The sequence below is a fragment of the Dendronephthya gigantea genome, unplaced genomic scaffold (genome assembly GCF_004324835.1).
Source record: "Dendronephthya gigantea isolate DGI-Jeju-01 unplaced genomic scaffold, DenGig_1.0 000216F, whole genome shotgun sequence".
NCBI lineage: Eukaryota > Metazoa > Cnidaria > Anthozoa > Malacalcyonacea > Nephtheidae > Dendronephthya > Dendronephthya gigantea.
The window spans coordinates 8,493-28,629 of NW_021163226.1; the positions used below are offsets into that span (position 1 = coordinate 8,493).

At 39.7% G+C, this 20,137-nt stretch overlaps 1 protein-coding gene and 1 pseudogene across 1 annotated transcript; both read right to left on the reverse strand.

The window, feature by feature from the left end:
- Positions 1-2,548: 2,548 nt before the first annotated feature.
- Positions 2,549-4,283, reverse strand: LOC114539741 (calcium-responsive transcription factor-like). Its single transcript, XM_028560349.1, has 5 exons — positions 3,714-4,283; positions 3,495-3,608; positions 3,241-3,393; positions 2,761-3,084; positions 2,549-2,566 (listed from the first exon to the last, which is right to left on the reverse strand). Exons 1-5 carry the CDS (start codon positions 3,786-3,788, stop codon positions 2,549-2,551), a joined length of 684 nt encoding a protein of 227 aa, XP_028416150.1. The 5' UTR covers positions 3,789-4,283.
- A 1,681-nt stretch (positions 4,284-5,964) lies between these two features.
- On the reverse strand, positions 5,965-6,860 carry LOC114539742 (annotated as a pseudogene).
- Positions 6,861-20,137: the final 13,277 nt, after the last annotated feature.

Genomic DNA, 20,137 nt, shown 5'->3' on the forward strand with positions numbered 1-20,137 from the left:
AAACACTGCCATTTATATTTGTGAAGATGTTCTATCAACATTTCATCAGGATTGATCTTTCTCGAATATGACATGGCTGATTCTTTATATCATGTGGAAACATGGTTAGTTCTTGTTGCTCCAAACATTGTTGTAGGTGTTGACGCATCTCACTTTGTTTAAAGGTGATTGCTCCAGGATATATCCTTTAGCAAGAGCTAGTGCATTTGCTATTGCAAACAAACCACAGTCAACAAAACCTGCTTGCTTTTGACAGCACCTTAGTTCACTTGCAGAAGACCACCTTTTGCCAGACTCTTGTACATATATACCAACTGCTGACTTAAAGGGCGTGTCATTCCAGGATAAAGGGAATCGTAGACAATTCACTGACTGGCCCGATTGTGATACAAGCCAATGTCCAGGAAGGTTTGGATCTGAATTGCATTCAACATTGATGTTATTGATCCTCCCTGGTGAGTTTGCTTGATACTATCAAGGTATCTATTAAGCCATCTACTTTGGTGAATTGGTTTTCAATAGAATCTGGACTGCATTGATGTGATTATCATTTAGAAGGTTGCCTGAAGTCAGTTCATGTTTATCAGCCTGATACAAATTCAAACTAGGCAAACATACCCAGAGCTTTCTTTCTAGATGAAAACAGGACTTCTTACTGGTGAGCTGAGATCAACTACATCTGGCTTTGTAGAGCATCTCTTCTTTGGTCTATCTGAGGCAAGTGGCACATGCACTTTGAAATTTTCTTCATTACTTCAGCATGCCCCAACTCGGCCTGTGTAGGGGTGTTTTTGGGCGACCATATTTTCTGGTTGTAATGTTTTTATCTTTCCCTTTTTCTTTTGACCATTTTTTGTGATGTGTTTTCTCCCTCTTGTGGTTACTGGATTTCTTAACTTGGGTTTTTATGAAATTCCTGCTTCCTGGGGTGCTGTACTTCGTGCCTTCTCTAAAATCCCCTCCAACTCACTGGCAAGACTGGAAAGTTGTTGTTTGTCATCCATTAGAAATGTAAGGTTTGAAAGTTCCTTCATCAAATTGCGGCACTTGAGACGAAGAGCATTTTTGCCACTTGTTCTTTTAGGTGGAAGTGATTTATAATCTTTATTGACCAGTTCAGGGGGTGAAGGTGGTATGAAATCATCATTGTCTCTTTTTTCTGTTGGAGGTTGATCATTGGTTACATTTCCTTGCTGTTTAACAATGTGTTTATTTTCAGGATAACTGTTATCTGGTGGAACAATTTTCTGATCTAATGAAAACAGTGGATTTCCTATGTATTTGGCACTCAGGTTTTCCCATCTCCATTCTGGAAAAGCTTTCATGCAAGCACAAAAGTGTTTGCAAAGAAGCTTGTTGTGTCTCCAGTCCAAGCATGTGCAGTTTGGGAGAGTTTCTTCATCACCAAAGAATAATCTGTATATGTTCCCTCCTGTTGAACTCTTTACATCAAAGACCCCAGGAGACACCATTTGGACCATGTCATTTGTGATGTCACTTTCCCAGCGCTTTATTATATGAGATACCATTTTTGCTGGTCTATTGTGCAAAAATTTGGGAAGATCCTTATGGTATGCACGATAACCATCATGGCATTTCACATTTAACTCAACATACCTATATGGTAAAAAATACAACAATTCTTTACATACTTCACATTTGTGAAATTTAAACAATATTCCTGAGAAATTCCATTAGTGCTGCAATTTTACAAGTAGGCAACTCTTACTTTCTGAACGTTTTTGGAAGAAACTGATCCACAAGGACTTTTAGCATGTCTGTTAAAGAGCATCCTTTGTTCCCAAGCAGATATTCATATTTAAATGCCTTATTTTGTCTCTCAATCCCATTGTTTGTGTTGACTGCACAAATAAAATCTTCAGCCCGGTATGCTTGGCACCATCTCTGAAAATCAAAATTTATGGTTTTTAGTATTTCTCATGTTTGCTGGTTTGACAAGCACTATTAAATAGTTCAGTCATTAGTCATTGATTGACTGGACTTTCTAAGCTTTCCTATAATATGTTGGCTTTGTACCTTTATGTTTGGCAGCCACTTGTTACCAAACCAATTCCTTAGTTTCGGATTACTTTTCCAAAGTCTGCTCTCAGTAAGGCATGTGGTTGATTTTCGACACTCTTCAGATGTGGCTGCATGTGCGATGCTCCGTAATAGATTTAGCAGATGTTGTTTGTCATGAGCAACACCATTGTCTAATTTAGATGTCCATTCTTGCCATGACTTCTCCCGATGAAAATCACAAAGAAGTACTTCTGCATCTGAATAATAAAATGACATTGAGGTGCATCAGGTATATCTACAAGCAGATGTAAGGTATCTGTTCAATTCCGAAATTGGTTTTGAACAGCTGTTTATCTGTTTTTCCTTACCTTCAAAGACTGTTTCGAGAGCTTGAATTTCTTCCTCAGCAAAATCTACCATAAAACGCGAAGGGGTCCATGTGTTAATATTCCACTCCTTGAAAACCATTAATGCTTCCTTTATACATTGTGTGTTCTCGTACTGTATGACAAATGAGCCGACAACTTCATAACAAACATTCGTTCTTACACACAGGAAGTACAATGGAAGGTCATATTTTGTTGTTCTGTAGGTTGCATCCAGCAGACACATTTGGTTACCATACTTTGCGAGGAGATGTCGTTGATCACTGGTCTGATGACAGAACAGTAATGTTTGGGTGGAGTATTCGTCGGAGGTGACGCAGTCATCTTCATCCTGAACACAATCATCTGGTACTGGCTTAGCACAATGGGGACGATAGAGAAATGAGTCTTCTGGATGCTCATTCTTCCATTTTTCGACCAGTCTCTTCAAATTTTCTTGGTCAATTGTGGAGAAATTGTCTGGTTTTCCTTTGTACAAATGATTATAAATGTCCTTGTTAGTAGGATAATATCGCCTACTAGTTTTGTCTGGCGGTTTACATCCCTTGAAGAGGTCACATTGCACGAAAAGCTCGAGGTACCTGCGTGCCTCACTTACTGAGTGGACACCTTCTTGGGCTAGCTCTGAAAGTTTTTCCACTATAACCGGGTCCAGTGGCTCTCTTATTCCAGCAGCCTGTAATATAAAAAATAACCATTACATTAATAATTTTAACAATCGCGCGTGTTTTATAAGTAAATTACAGTACTTTTAAATTCTAATATGTGCCAATCCTGTCGCAATGTTATGTAGGTTTATATATTTTCGGTTTTTGTGGCAATAAAATTTTACCTTTCCCATTATGTGATATTTATGTTCAGATACAGGTGGTAACTTCACGATATAATTCATTTGAACGTCGGCAGCTGCGATTGTGCTTGCCGTCAACCCTTCGTGCAATATCTTTGCTGCTCTTCGTCTGAAGAATAAGCTGTCTTTTTCAATCTAAAGCGTACATTTAAAGAGTGCATTATGGCATCCCAGTGGTTATAAGTGATTATAATTATTTTATCTTTTACGGCCTAAGTAATAGTATAAATTCGGACCTTCATATTTGGAAATTTTGCAATTTGAGTGATGAATATTGCAGCTGGGCATTGCTTCTTTTTTGACGTTTGAGCAAAGGTTCTTTTTTTAGAACTATAACAGTGGTCAGCATTCTGTAAGTGTGTAAAAATAAATTTTCTCAAAGGTGGTAACACAGTTTACCTACACAACGTTAATTATAAATTAGCTTATATATCCATTCAGTTTTGAAATGTTACCTGGCACTCCTGAGCTTTCTCCTTATTTTTTTGTTTAGCCTTTTCATTCTTATCTTTTCCTTGATGGCACCACATCACTTTCTCCCCAACGTGTACAAACGGTATTCCGTCGTATAAAATGCTTGGTCCTTGCTGATTCCCATCCTTTCTCTCCCAGTAGACCTTACGTTTATCTTTTCTTAGTTCTAAACATATCAACTACACGTTCCTGCCCGGGAAATATATTTTTACCACACCTTTACTTCATTTTCATACGTATGTTTACCCCCTCGTAATAACGTTTTGGCTACAAGTTTACCCCCAGGGTCACACAGAGAATTTTAGGGGTCCCAATTCCATAGCAAAAACGCCAAAAAAATAGCAGTTAAAAAAATACCAAAAAAGCTTTTATTTGTGGGTATTTCGTACCAAACGCTTAAATGGTGCTCTCGGCGTTTTATTTTTGGTGTATATTTTCACTCTGAAGGGGCATCACCCCTTGTATTTTTACCTGACCTGCCAAAAACACCAAACTTATCATGATAACTTTTGGAAAGGGACTTTAAGAGAGCTATATACTCCTGTGGTATTCTGCCCCCCCTTAAGCAGCCTTTGTATACACCTCCACCTCCTTCCTTTATCCGGCCTGTTTCACGATAGAACAGCTTTTAAAATGCGTATAATCTACGTACTTTTAAAGCTTAGCTTACCGTTTGATCCAAAGCTTTTGTCGCTGTAATAGACGATGCTGCTGCTCGTCTCCACCTCGTATTTTTAATGAGCGCCTTTACATCGGACTCGCTATGTACAACAGCCGTGTTTTGAACGCTAGTGTCCTCCGAATATTCAAAGGACGACATGCTTTTCGCGCAAATATATTTACATATCAAGGAACGATATTTGCTATGAATATTTATACTCGTGGTAAGTTCCCGCAAAATTTAAAAATCGCGCGACAAAAAAAAGGATCATCCAGAAGTATATTGTCCTTCGTAAGTTGTTCGCCGTCATTTCACGAAGATTTTGACAAACTCATTTCCAGACCTCCGCGCGGAAACCTTATTTTAAAGTATACTATCTAGCGATCTCCATATTTGAATATGTAAATACTTAATCAGCTTTTTTTAATATTTTTGTGCTATATATAGCTATAGAGTCTATAAAGAGTACTGCGGTCAAAATGGCGAACGTAAAGCCAAATCAAGCCATAGGTAAAACGTATGCACGAGTTGTAATATATATAAACTTGCAAACTGGCACCTAGCTTGACATTCGATGTTCAGGACTTTTCCGCTCCTCGATTATCTAAAGAATGCATTATTACATAAATATTATGCAAAATGACATAACACAACATTAAATATTGTCTTGGGGATTCAGTATATAAAACAGGGATGGATAAAAGAACGTTTTCCCCATATTTTTTTTTCTTTTATTCATTAAAAGAAAAAAAACCCTAATCCTGAAGAACGAGTAATTTTGAATGAAGTAGGGCGTCTCAGAGTAGCTGTAGCTCAGGCTTTGAAGGCTCCTCGTACTCGACAAAAAATAGTATACTATTCACACCGGTCCCTCCACGCTCGTCCAAATTAGAATGGGAATAATAACGATCGCGTTTGGTGACAGGAAAGGAAAAGAAACAGGGAGGGTGAGATAAAAATGGGGAGGGTAAACAAACGCGACCGCCGGTAGACGACCGCGGGAGGATAAAACCAGGAAAATCTTCGTGACACCTCTCGGCCCTGAGATGCCTTCTGACGCGAAGAGTTTGAGAAACCGGCGAGAGCACTCTCATTTATACTCGCTTAGAAGGGACTGGTGCGAATAGTATACTATTCACACCGGTCCCTCCACGCTCGTCTAAATTAGAATGGGAATAATAACGATCGCCGAAATACCCTGCCAGGTGGAACAATGCGACCCCACAGTAGGTTTCCCAACCCCGGACCCCCAAACTGCCCATTCTAAAACAAAACTCAACCTGAAACAATACCAAATAACGACAGATTACAAACACACTTGTTGAATACTATTCATAAAAGTAAAATAACTAAAGTTTCTTTACTGAAGGAAACGCAAGAACAAAATCATGTAGGACATTAAGGTCGCTATATTCAGAAGTAGATAGTCGAACAGACGTTTCCTCGGACGACAAGGTCAGATGGACCACCGGGGCGCAAAACATTAGCTAATTTAAGATAATATGATGCAGTTGAAGAGGTCTTCCAGCCCACGTGAGACATGATATCCCCCAATTGAGCTCCTGAAAGAGCTAGCGTGATAGCGGCCCCAGCTCTAAAACTATGAAGGGTTTCGCCTGCGTAGATGGACGCCTCTTTAAGATACAGTTGAAGACGGGATTGCATGGTGGAAGAGGACAGCTGTTTGTTCTGGATGCCACCGCGAGGAGAAGTAGGACGAAAGAGGAAACCGTTCGAGAGATCCAACCCAAGCTCTGAGCAAGACGCCATGTAGGTTCGATAGCCTTTACTGGACAGAGAGACGGATTCTGATGACGACGAACACCAAATAGGTTCGAGGATCCATCCCTGAGAGTTTTCCCCCAAACGTGGTTAAACAAGAGACCATCATCTTGCGGAAACCTCAAAATCTCTTGCGTCTTGACTGTGTTGAGATCATTTGCCCTGTCGCCACTAAAGAAGAGCGTTTTGAAAAAGGCGGAATCCCGAGCAAAGGTGAAAAGTGAGATCGGGGAAACGTTCATAGCGCTCATTTTCCGTTCGAGGTGACGGGATAGGAGCAGGAGCTTGTTCACAAATAACGGAGTAGCTTGCTGCTGAGTGACAGCTGCCTGAAGTTGTTCCGATGTGAAGGCCTTGAGATAACGCTTGACTTCTATAGAGGCGGCGGGATTTCCCAAGTCTAAAGCTATATCCCAGTCCCCTTCGCGGCCAACGGATTTAAAAATAGCACGTAACTTCCCGATAAAAGAATCACAGTTTTGTACGATAGCCGAACTGGACAACCGCAAGGTTTTATCCCATGAAGGCCAAGGTGTGGACAGTTGGATTGGTGCACTTGTGTTTTACCACCGTTATCCTTCCAGACTAAAAACCGCCGAGTAACGTCTAGGGGAACAGCTGTAAACAACGTCTTCCTCGATGGGAGAGCGGACAGGAAACTTTTGAACTCGCTTTCGAGTGACATCTTTTGTTTCTCGTACGCGGTTGAGGTGGAAATATTGTGTAGAACTCCTAGGCGCGCGTCGATTGCCGAAAGGTCGACTTCGGTCAAGACAGGATGCGATACAGGGGCAAGAGATTTTCGACGATAACCACACAATTGACAGAACATAAAATTGTAATCATTAGAATGATGGCACGTTGGACAAGATACTGCTGGTAGAAAGAGGCGTGCGACAGGAGGTAAACCCTAGAGCAAAAACATAAAAATAGGAAACAAACATGACAATCTTTATTGAAGTTATAATGGAAAAAAAAAATTGATCAGTACAAAAAATGAAATCATTTTCAGACCAAGACAAAGTTTGTTCAGGTAGATTTAATGTCAAAACGAAAAGCCCATAGATCCCAAGGCAGAGGCCAATTCGAAGTGAAACCTGTCTTTGAAGGGACAAGGAGAGGACCGGACTGGCCCCTGTAACCAAGAAGGATGCTGGATTGAGAGGCAAAACAGATAACAGACCACCAAGAGCGTCGGGGTAAAATATCGGGAACGACGATGGTGAAAGATACCCCAATGGAACGAAGATACCGTAGGACTCTGGGTATCAAGACTATAGGTGGAAAAACATAGGGGTTGGAAAAAACATCTTCGGGATATTGCGAAGCACATTGGGCAAAAATATTCACCCCGAGACAAGCTGGCGTTGGAAAAGGCGAAAAAAATGGCAGCGGCAACTGATGGCTGTCAACCATAACATTTGAAGGTAGCGCCATAAGGTCAATTGAATGGCCTCGAGCTCCACCGAATTTTTTCCCACGTCTCTGCTGCTAACATGGCATCCTGAAGAGACAAAACACGAGAAGGAGGATCCGCAACGTTTTGGTGGGATGGGATGTGAATGAGGTTGAGGTGAAAATTCGCAGATGAGGCGACCATAAAAAAGTGTCTCTTTGGTAACGATATCTTTCGCTAAATCGTTGTCCCGCCAGTAGTCAGAAATAGCAACGGAAATTTCACCAGGGTTGAGCACACCTCCCCAAGCGTAGGGAGATGCATCCGAGGGAAGTTTGATCTGATAATGTGTCTCTGTTCGCCATGGGAGAGAACCTGTCCACGTTTCGAGAAATAACCAATGCTCAATCTCCCGACGAAGATCTTGCGATATCCGAAGTGCGGATAAGCCTTGGAAATTGCCATGTTAATCTCGTTAGTAAAAAGCCGAGCAGCTGGAACAGCTGCGGAGAGCGATACACATTTTCCAGACAGCTTCTGAAGGAGATGCAAAGAAACGTGCTTACGAGAAAGAATGTCATGTACAAGTAACAAAAACTTTTCTTCTTTGGCAACAAGGCGAAATGTTTGATGTAGAGAATCGCTATCAAAACCAAGGTACGGCACGGACTGCGAGGGAACAAGGATAGATTTATCTAAACCGATAGTATATCCCAAAGTGATGAGAATATAACACACCACGAAAATGGCTACATTTGCCAAAGTGAAATTGCACTGGTCAATCGATGTAGCGGCACGGACGATAGGCGGCGGTGAAGACGCTGAAAAGCGAATGTGGGAGGAATGTCGATCGTCAATATACAGTGAACACGGAATGCCGACGGTGCGAAAATACTGTGAAGCTAGGGAACCGGTGGTATGGTAGACATACGCAGATAACTTCCATCCAAAAGGAATGGTACTAGATGTAAAGTACCAGCCAGCCCACTCGAAGCCAAAATACGGTTTACTGGATTCTGTAATCAGAATATGGTCATAACCAGATTTATCATCACAAACGGTTTGGTATGAACCAGGAGAAACATATAACGTGAGATCGTGGAGATGATCTAAGCGAAAAGGACGGTCCACCATCCAGAGGTTGAGGAAGCGATTATCATTACATAAACGCGGCTTTGATGGCTCAACATGCAGTTAAAGGCATGACAAGGTGCGGCGGCTGTAGTTCGCCCACTTTCCCCCAAAGAGAGATGGCGCCAGAGGCAAGTCGCTGCAGGATAGTATCGGATATAAATTGAGCAAAAGGAATACAAGAGGGATTATTCGGAAAAATTCTTGCAGGCGGCGTGTCCGTATCAAACCATTCACCCTTAAAACCACCTTTGAAGTGGGCAAAATAACGGTTCACATCTACTTTATTGTAAACCCAATCTAAAATTTCAACAGATTGATCTGGTGGGAGGAAGGAGGCCAATTTAGACCATGCGTGCGGATGATCATGTAAACCACCAGCAACAAAAAGGGAAGGGTCGCGGAATGCAAGCAAACCCACGTCAGCGGAACGTTCACCAGCCAGGACGGAATTAAAGAATGCTTCACTCAAGTGAGAGTTATTCGCTGCCATGCCCCGGGGCGGAAGTGCAGTTCCATCAGATCGTACCCAGCTCTCCTGAACACGTGTGACTGATTTCGGAAAAAATAACGGTGTGATCTCCCATGCTGGAAATGAGAGAACCTGGGATAGAGGAAATAAAGATTTAAACTAAAGGAAAAGACAGTACTGAAAACCCCCCAGGGGATGGCAGCTTGAGCGTCAGATAAACCGACAGAGAATTAGGCTCCCTTTCAAACTGCCAAAAAGGAAGAGATGTGACAAGAAAAGGTCTCTTGTCAGGTCAGATCGACTAGATGTGTAAATGCTACTTAGAAGATCAAAGGCTTACAATACAAATTAAATACAACAATACCAGGACTAGCATAAATAATAATTTAATCAGGATGATTACTAAATACAGTCAAGTAATAGTAAAGTCAAAAGTGACGCTAATAACATGTAACCACAAATCATACACGAGGTTTGCATAACGTAATTATAAAGCAATTAAATATAATCAAATAATGAATACAATTAAAGCCAACTGAAATTGATCGAAATTAATAGTTCGTATCATGACGATTTCGAAGAATTATTATCACACGGTGGTCTGGGACGCCGAGGATCATCATACGTGTAAGGTCGATAACGAGACGCAGCGGAACGAGCTCGCCGAAAACAAGTCGATGAAATATGGCCAGGCTGTCCACAGGAGAAACAAGTGATCTGTGAGCGAGGGGGAGCTTGTCGCCGCATAAACGGAGACGGCCGTGATTGCGGGCGCCCATTATCGGGTCTAAAGGCTTTATCCACTCTGTGTACTGCGTCCAAAATTCTACCGTATTCTTTGTCAGCCAACAAGGCGGTAAAATGAGCCTTAAATTGAGTAACCGGGGTCGAAAGCTTCTGACGTAAGGTAGAGGCAATGGCGTCATATGCGGAGGCTTTAGAATGCGACGAGAGCCTGGCGCTGACAGCAAGTTGCTCGGAAAGACGTAGTGCCTCATATTTATCAAAATCCTCCTGACGGCGAAAACCATAGTTTGTAATTTTCGTAAGGAGTGTGGACAAAGATGGAACGGTTTGGGCGTCTTCTAACACTTTAATACGCTCAAGGAGTATCTGGAGCGTGGGGGCCTATGAAATTGAAGTAAACTCAAGTAAATAGAGACCTTTAGCAGGATGTCCAAGGCAGACCGCCAACCGCGGCCCAACGTCAGCCGCTTGACGTAACCGTAATAAAAAGTTTAGCATTAGCTAGAAGTATTTTAGCGAGGAAACTTTCGAAAGGGAAATAAACAGAGTGAGACAAGCGGCAAATACAACAAAGTGAGTCAACGGGCAAAACCTCTTCACAAAATCAATTAAATAAAAGCACTCAAACGTCTCGACTTATAAAATATGCGAGGTAAAACGTTGTAAGACAAATACAACAGAGTGCATCAACCGGCAAAAACATCTCCACAAATTTATTGCATAGGATCACTCAAACGTCTCGACTTATACAAATGCGAGGTAAAACTTTATGAGGCAAGTACAACAGAGTGAATCAACCGGCAAAACATCGTCACAAACAATTCACTAAAAGCACCCAAACGTCTCGACTTATAAAATATGTGAGGTAAACTTTTTAAGACAAATGCAACAGAGTGAATCAACCGGCAAAAACATCTTCACAAAATCAATTCAAAAATCACTGAAACGTCCCGATCTATACAAGATGCGAGGTAAAACTTTATGAGGCAAGTACAACCGAGTGAATCAACCGGCAAAAAACATCTTCACAAATCAATTCAATAAGATCACTCAAACATCTCGACTTATAAAAAATGCGAGGTAAAACTTTTAAAGCAAATGCAACAGAGTAAATCAACCGGCAAACATCTTCACAAAATCAATTCAATAAGATTACTCAAACGTCTCGACTTATACAAAATGCGAGGTAAACTTTTTGAGGCAAATGCAACAGAGTGAATCAACCGGCAAAAACATCTTCACAAAATTAATTCAATAAAGCACTCAAACATCTCGACTTATACAAATGCGAGGTAAAAACTTTGAGAGGGAAATACAACGGAGTGAATGAATCGGCAAAAACATCTTTACAAATCAATTCAATAAAACACTCAAACGTGTCTACTTCTAAAAAACGCGAGGAAATACTTAAATGTAAAAGCAAACCAACCGAACAAAATGGACCGGCAAACATTGCACAAATTCAATTCAATGAAAACTGCACAAAACTACTTATCACAACAACGAAGTAATACATTGTGAGGCAAATACAAATACGAGGTAGCAAGACAAACTCGAAGGAAGGCAACGGCACAAATTTTCTCACACAATTAATTCGGAATAGGGCTCATAAACATAGTGCGACGCGATAAGAATCCAAAAGCTTAATAACGCACCCGTGTAGTTAAAATAGTGGTATTAGGAATTAGGCAAACAAAACAAAAGGGGGTTCGTTTACCCAAACTATGAACTAACATGCAACACCAGGCCCAAACATACCTCAAGTTCGGCAGCCGGTTGAGGAGCCGGAGGCGCTTGATTGTGAATTGGAGGATCGCCCGCCTCTGCCGCTGGAGCTGGTTGTACTTGTGCCACATCTAACAGAGCTTGAGCAGGGCCAACATTATTCTGCGGAATTTGCTCTTGTTCATCCATGAGTGTAACTTGAAGGAGACAGTGTGCCTTCTGACGCGAAGAGTTTGAGAAACCGGCGAGAGCACTCTCATTTATACTCGCTTAGAAGGGACTGGTGCGAATAGTTGTGGAGTTTAGACAGGATGTTTTTCAACATCTTTTTGGGAGCAAAGTCAATGTCCTAAGGCAGTGGAAAATTTTAGAAGAAAAAGATTTCCCAGAAAAGTATTTTTTGTGCCCACTCCATGGGATATTTTGCTTGATCTTCATGGTCAAGGTACCAAATTGCACTATCCAGTGAAAGCAAGACATTTCATCTCTTGGTTTCCGAAAGGATTTACCAGGCTAGATAATTCCATTGTGGAAATACCAAGGGCTCACCAGGAAAAGTTATCTCTTGATATTGTTAAAGTAGCTGCTTGAATTGAAGCCTTGAACTATTTTTTTGTTCTTTTTTTACTTTGTTTGCCAGTCTTACTCTTCTTCCGTTTGACTTTTGAATTTTCATTTGCACTTTCTTGCCTTTCAATTGGCTGGTTGCTACCTTCAGCATAATCTTCCATTTCTTCCTGCTGTCTGCTGACACATTTATCTTTTGTGTGCTTGATAAGTGCTCCCTTTCCCTTTGACCAGAATTCCTCGTTTACTTTAGTGTATCCTCTCTTTTTTTCTTTCTCTACCTTTCAATGCCATCATTCTGTGCTCTTTCCTTAAAACCTCTGCTGGACTATCCCAGTTGTTGGACTTACGGAGTACCGTTGTTCTGGCCACATCGTTGTTCTTTTCAACACCTTAATATCCCATAAAGTTGTTATTAAAGACACGTAAACTGTAGATCTAATGCTAATTAATTTTTTTTTACCACCTTGTCCACTGAATTGCTTTACATTCCCGTACTTGTCCACGGCAGCTTGGATGTGATATGCGGCACAGTGCATATAAGGGGTAACATTTTTCTGTCCATATCCTTTGCGAACATTGCCCAAGGTCAAAAACAGTTTTATCCAATCACGTATCTAAAAATTGCAAGATTATAAGTTTTTCTATCACTTTATTTCACATCGATACGCATTACAGTTTAAAGAAAATTATTATTATTACTGTAGCTTGATGCGCATACATTTGATCCCAAGCTCTCTTTCATTTTTGGCTCACATGAGGAGATTTGGTCGAAGTATATTTGAGAAAAGTCCTACAAAATACAAACTTATATGAATAACTAGACTTTTCCTCCACTTGCACTGCATACATTTGTTGTGAAACAAGGGTGGGAATTGCTCTCTTGGGATATGTGCATTTACGTTGTAAAACTGGCTTTCGGCCACGAAAAGCTAGTAGAAGGTATGGTACAGTACTGTTAGTGCCACTCCTATATGGCGTTTATTAAAATAATACCTTCCATATTTGGATGACTATCCGTGACGAGTCTGGCTGGATTGCCTCACTCGCCTCTTCTAACTTTAGTGGAAGCAGTTTCAGAAGGTTTTTTTTCTCGGCTCCCATAAGTGACGTCCAGTCCATTTTTCCGGCCCCTGTTCACTTGCATCCTTTTTTTCCCATATGTTAAACGTGACCCCGCAACTATTAATGGTTTGGACCAACGTGCGGAGATGGACTTCCTTTTCCTCTCCTCTCTTCTTGAGAAAATCACTCTTGTCATCCCACTCCATTGCGTCTTCAATGAGATTGGCGAGGAGGACATCGGTGATTCTCAAAGAAAGATGAGAGTTCATCCAAAATGATGTGGTCAAAGGGTATATTGAGTAGTGGGGTCTCTACAAAGCCAAATTTACGTGATGCTACAAACGGATGTATATCATCAAGAGTGAACGCCATTGGTGTGGTGTATTCAGTCTCTGGCTTTGACATATCCCACCTAAAATGAAATTATTGTCTTCGTTAATCATTTTTAATTTACGCTAGTGAATTAATTTTTGGTTTCATGCATTCTCTTTATGAATGAGTATTCAACGTTTCTCCTGGCATTCTTGTGCACCTTACACCACAAACATGCATGGTCTGATGTTGAATTCAGACTGCCTGAAGTGTCCCGGAACATTCGTTGGAATGGTCGGGAAAAAGTTCCATTTTTCCGCCAAACTAGACATGCAACGAGTAAACAAGTCACGGTTGCACTCTCCTCTGCATTTCACTCTCTGACCTATAATTTCACTTGTTTCCAAAAACCAAAATTACATGGCATAGTTATTGGCACGGTTATGCGAGATTGGGGTTAGGATAATATTGTAGAACTCTGGGTTATAGTAAGGACCGCTCCTTGGTTAGGGCATTTTTAATGCAAAAAAAACTAAAGATTATTTAGTCGAAGGAAAATGATGTCATATTTGTGGTTGGAAACATGTGACAACCTAATTCTTTTTGGCAATTTTCTCACATCTATACTTGTAGTTAAGGAGGGTGGTAGCCGGTAGGGGGAAATTGCTTCTCTCTTCCATTTCTGTCTTCCCACCTTTCCAAGCGGGCTTGCCAATCGTCCAAATCGATAAAGCGGAGTTTTTTGGTTCATCAAACTGTGCGTGGAGGTGCAAATTGGTGACTGATGAGTGATGTAACAATTTGGTACGTACATCGGTTTTCTATAAACTGATATGTATTTTGTTTTGATTCCTAACGAAAGGATAAATTGGGGTCAGGGTACCTTGTAATCACCACCAAAAAACATTTCAATTGGAACGGTTTTACCAGTTTCGATTTTCAGTGCTCCCTCAGCGATAACTTCGTTTATCTCTGCCCAGCAGTCTCGGAGATTGATTTTCAGGGAATGATAACATTCTTTTCCACACATGACAGCAATTGTATTTGTGCCTGTATTAAAATATAATTATGCATAAATCTGGGAGTTATATACCAATGGTTATTATATTACACTCACTTCTGTATCTAAATTTTTATTTCTTATGGATAACATAAAACCAGGGGTAAATCTTTCCCAAACTAATCTGTCTCCATTTAGAATAACAACAGACTGATAACTTTTTTTACCTATTAGGTCTCTTTAGAAGTATAGTAACTACCTTTAGCAGAGAAAACATCTTCATTATTGTCTAAGAGACAATAACTTAGGATGACATAACTGGTATGTCTTGTCATTCTTGCTCCATCCCCACTAAGTTTAACATTTACACAGTTTGGAAGCTTCCCCTCAGCATCCTATATAATAATGTATGAGCTGCTTTAATTTATTTTCAATTTTTCTAATAGTATACAAATAATACATGTTTATTCAATGGGGCTGGTAGGGAAGTTTCTGCTTCTGGAGTACTGGACAATGACTTTAGTGGGGATTTGGGAGCCTGTGGTGGTGCCGTTTGTGGTGTCTGAGGAACTGTGGTTTGAGAGGTAGTGGGCTCTGGGATAAATGGTTTTAATGAATTGGATTCTGTAGCTGGTGAAGGCTTTACAAGATACTTTTTACCACTTTTGTCACAGAATTGCATGCTGTCAAGCTCAAGTCCAAAATGTGATGCAAACCATAGTGCCTTTTCTGCCCTGGTTCCCAAAGCTTGCATTCGTCTTTTTTGTTGTCTTTGTGAAAGGTCGGCAAAGTCTTTAACATTGTGTGGTAGTTCACTGTTCTTTTCTAGCTGTCGAATATAGTTTTGCATGTTTTCTTTGTCATTTTCCAGGTTACTTTTTTCATTTTCCATTGCTTCTTTCTGTTTAGAATGTTGTACCATAATATCTTCAAATAGAACTCTTTTCTCTTCCTCAAGGTTTTCATATTTTTTCTTCCAGTCTTCCATGCTTGCATTTAAACCCATGAACTCTTTTTCCATTTTTTCCTTTTCCTGTTCATACTCACATGCAGTAATAACATCACTAACCAAAATTGACAATTTTGAAAAATCTTCCAAAAATTCATTTCTTTGGGTTTTAGATCCAGATTTGCTAAGCTTTTTTACTTTTTCCTTGGTTTTCCAGCATAAAATTCTTGCTTTCTCATGAATGTGCTGCGAATCTGCTTTAATCTTAATGACACTTCCAGGGATCAGAGAATTAATTATATCTATGTAATTTTCCTTTGCTGGCTCACCTGGCTGATTGAAAAATGTTGAGCAATAAGGAATTTTTTATTGAGAAGGTATACATTACTTCATATCCTGCAGTTGCTTGATTGCGGACATAACGAAGCTTGTTCTGCAGAGTTTCACCATGAATTTAGTTCCTGGTCAGTAACTGGTAATTCAGACATTACGGAGTTTGTAAGAGTAACAAAATTTAGAAGTAAGAAAAAGTGTTTTTTCATATGAAATTCATATTTCGCGCCTTTTTACGCAGGAATGCCTGGCATCCTGGCCGATGCGATTTACATAAATTATGTGAGCATATATTGAACATATTTTACAAATTGTTCTAATTTATTCTAACGAATCACAAGCGAAATACACACGATATATCACATTCTAAATACCCTAAAATGCGACAAAAAATGTTCGAATATGCCTTAAAACCATGGCAACAAGTCAAGGTTGCCTAGCAAATATGGACGATGAAAAACAATTTCAGTTATTTTTTGAAGAGTTTTTGGGGAAAAAGGACAGTTTTGATGAAAATATAACGTTGAAATTTGCTGATTTTGAAGCTAAAAACCGCAAGAGATATATATTCTTCACATTTTTGCACTGATGGGTGTTCAAAATCATCGCTCGGAGTTTAGAATACCGATAGAACATTTTGGTTATCGTGGCCCGATCGCGCGAAAATCTTACAAGTTCAACGGTCAAAACAACTTTCGACGCTATAAATGGTGTTTTTCTATACTTTAATAGCCGTTGGCTATTTCCTGCAAAACCGCAAGAAGTATTAACATCTAAATATCATCCATGATATCAAAATATCAAGTTTTACGTCTAAAAACAGAATCAGATAGAACATTTTCACATTTTTAAAAAGTTTAGAGGTAAGGCCACATTTTTAATATAACCCTAATAAAGCTGTGTGATTTCGCGTGGCCATATTGTTTCGAATCTCCCGAAGTCTGTGTATCTACCGCGCGTGCGTGTCCAAAATTTCTCGCAATGATTTGGAAACTTGTAAATAAAGTCTTCAATTTCATTTCGGAGTGTGCGTGACATCCCATACAAATCAAGCAAATAACACACGCCATGCGCATCGCGATATATAAAATCGAATCTTTTACGCACAAGTTGGGCCAAATACGCCTTCTTCTCAGCAGAGACGGCATTTCCTAGCTTACTCATCTCACTCTCCAGCTCTAAAAAGGCCTTATAAACATCAGAGCAGGGCACTGCATCACTCTGAAATATCTTCAGAAACTTTTCAATTGGTGCAAGGATCTGGATAGACTCTTCACGCTTAACCACAAAATCAGCATCTGTGATAATTGATTTGACAGCTACACGCTTCTCCTTTTGTTTGGAAGTTCCTTTTAAAACAAAATCACGCTCGGAGACAAGACCATTCAGGATGTCATCTGCTGCCCGCAATGATTTAAAACATCCGTACAAAGTTCCCCAACGCGTTGGTGCAGGCTGAACAAGACCACTTAGCTTGGCCGCTGCAAGTGCCTTTTTCAGCTTAGCCTTAGGTACATGGTGGTTGTAAAAAAATGCAACGACATCTTTGCAATCAATGGCAAACAGCAGTAGATCTTCAAATGGGTATCCATCAGGGTATGCTGCAGGACCTCCACCAGCAGGCTCTTTATTTTTGGCCGCAAATACGTCTTTCACCAGCAGATTCAGGCAATGCGAAACACATCTATGAAAGAACTTGGTTGGATATTTTGCTTCTAGTGTGGTCCACATCTTCTTGTTGGCAGCCGTATTGTCCGTAACTGCACCAACAACATTTTCACCCACGCTGTCTATCACACGGCTTAGGTCTTTTGCTAGCCACTCGGCATCATGAGCTTGTTCCTCAGTATGGACTGCCTCTAAAAATAATGATCTAGCGGGGCATACAGCCATGTAATTGACTACTGGCTCATTGGCTATGTTGGACCAGGCATCGGTTGCAATGCAGACAAAATTAGTATCACTTGACAGCAACTTGTTAACCTCAACCTTTACTTTCTGATAGCACTCTTGGAGAAGTCCCCCTGCAGAATCGTCTGCTAGTTGTTTTCTTGTTGGTACTTTTGCACCAGGTCGTGCCATTTGGATAGCGCGAAGAGGAAAAGTGTTTTCGATTCTCTGAAAACTCTTGCCTGAACAATAAAAGTACATGGCAATCTCGTGGTTAAACTTTTTCTGCTCTGAGGGAGTAAATGCTGGTATGGCGAATGATCTCATTAAAGGCTGAATTATGTGACTAGAACTTGATGAGCTGGAAAATGTAGACTGGGTTGATTTCTTGGCAGAATTTATCAGTTCAGTCCACCAGTCTGGCCGATCACTAACAGCTGTGTCCAACATTATCTTTCTAAACTCCTTGCATTTTCTGAGGTGCGTTTTGCCAGACTTTGTTTTGTGGTGGTGACGTATACTTTGCTTGCAATGTTTGCATAATGCATTATTTAGACTGGTTTTGGAGTGTGCATTGGGTTTGTCAAATGCAAATCCCCAAACAGAGTGAATTGGATGGCCACGTTTTTGTTTACTGAGAGGGGCATCTTCAGTTTTTCATTCGCTTGCTCAGTAGTTGTAGCTCTAAGCTCTAGCTCTAGTGCACTCACTTCACTGTCACTCATGATGGGCTTGATGGCATCTAAAGATGAAAAATATTACATTGAAATACTGCATCTTTGAGATTTTTTATATTCTGCTTTGATGTGGCAAGTGTGGTTTTTATTCTCCCATGTTAGAGACTTTTATATTAATCCTATTATATACTGTTCAATTTATAGTGGAAAAGTTCAATTTGTCACAAATAATTTCACAAATCACAATGTGTTACAATTGCTAAGTGTAGATTGCATTGGGAATCATTTTTTCATTGAAAAGTATTAGGTATTTCTACTTTTTAAAATTTTAAATATAAATCATTACTACTTTAAGTCTTAAACTTTCACTATTTATGACTTAATTTATAAAAGTGTTGTCAAATGTGAAATGTCAAGTCTGTGAGACTGTGACGAAGTTTGAACTTCTTAAAACAATTTAAGTGATATAATATCGGTAGGCTATCAGTAAGTAATATCATAAATACGAATTCACGTACGTTGTCTACAGTAATTTTTTATTTAAATATGTAAATTTTTCCTTGCTCATGTAAACTGTAAGTGTAAAGGATCAGCCATCTTGGATCAGCTAAAATGCTAAGGTAGCTAAAAAGTTTTGTTAGTCACCAGGCTCTCGACAGACAACGTAATTCTCGTGAGAAAATTCTTGCATCTCCTCTTTAATTTTTGAGATGATGCTTTCGAGACTTCAAGTTTGTTAAATATTTTGTTAAAAAGAATAAAAGACAATTTTAAGTCTCAATAGAAATCTTCTTTTATTAATAAAAGACAATAAAAGACAATAAAAGACAAATTAATAAAAGAACAAATGCCATCCCTGATATAAAACCTACCTCCACATGATCAGCAAAACATGAATACATCGCTAAGAGCAGTTGACACCTGAGCTCAGCAGCAATGTTCTCCAGCCAGTCTCTCCTAGCTTGATACTCCTTGTTCAAATACATATTCACAACAGTGGGATTAGGGTTTTTTTCTTGAATTCCTTCTCTAGTGATTTTTAGTGTCTCTGGAGAATCTCATTGTTGTCATTAATACTAACGCCATCCAAAACTTTATTATCTATAAACCATAAACATTAGATGCTAAGAATCAACATCTACAACCCTTATGATCTACACGGCTCCTCATAATTTATGCAGTGATAGAATATTGCAAATAAATGGGTTGAAAACCCATCAGGTTGATGTGAACATCATATATAAGTAGTAAAACAGCCTTTACACTCCATGCTACAAATATACAAAGTCACAGATGAATTAGAATAGTGTACCACCCAACCAATATGATCAAGGAAAACCTACCCTCAATATGCACATGTAAATATACGCAGGTAAAATGCACAATGGTCAATGCATGCACAGTAAAAATAAACAAGAACGTTTTTTATATAATAAATAATATATAATAATTTTAAAAATTATAAATACTTAATGATGACTTCACTTCATGAAAATTACACCAAAATGGTAGCAAAAGTTGCAAGTGTAAACTGCCTTTTACAGATCATAATGGTAAAATTAGAACAAAATAATATCACTCTGCAAGAACGAATTCTCATTCGCAAGGAAGAGCTCAGCCATACGCTGATGTATTATTATGATTATTAAAATCTGCCCTAGTCATAATATATCAGTGTCTTCACTGATGTGCTCATTC

What these genes read in the sequence shown, in the direction of transcription:
- LOC114539741 (XM_028560349.1), bottom strand. Translation starts at nt 3,788, where the DNA reads ATGTGGTGCCATCAAGGAAAAGATAAGAATGAAAAGGCTAAACAAAAA. An exon ending in CAAAATTTCCAAATATGAAG is followed by an intron (nt 3,394 to 3,494) that starts GTCCGAATTTAT and finishes TGTACGCTTTAG; the next exon opens with ATTGAAAAAGACAGCTTATT. An exon ending in AATATCACATAATGGGAAAG is followed by an intron (nt 3,085 to 3,240) that starts GTAAAATTTTAT and finishes TTTATATTACAG; the next exon opens with GCTGCTGGAATAAGAGAGCC.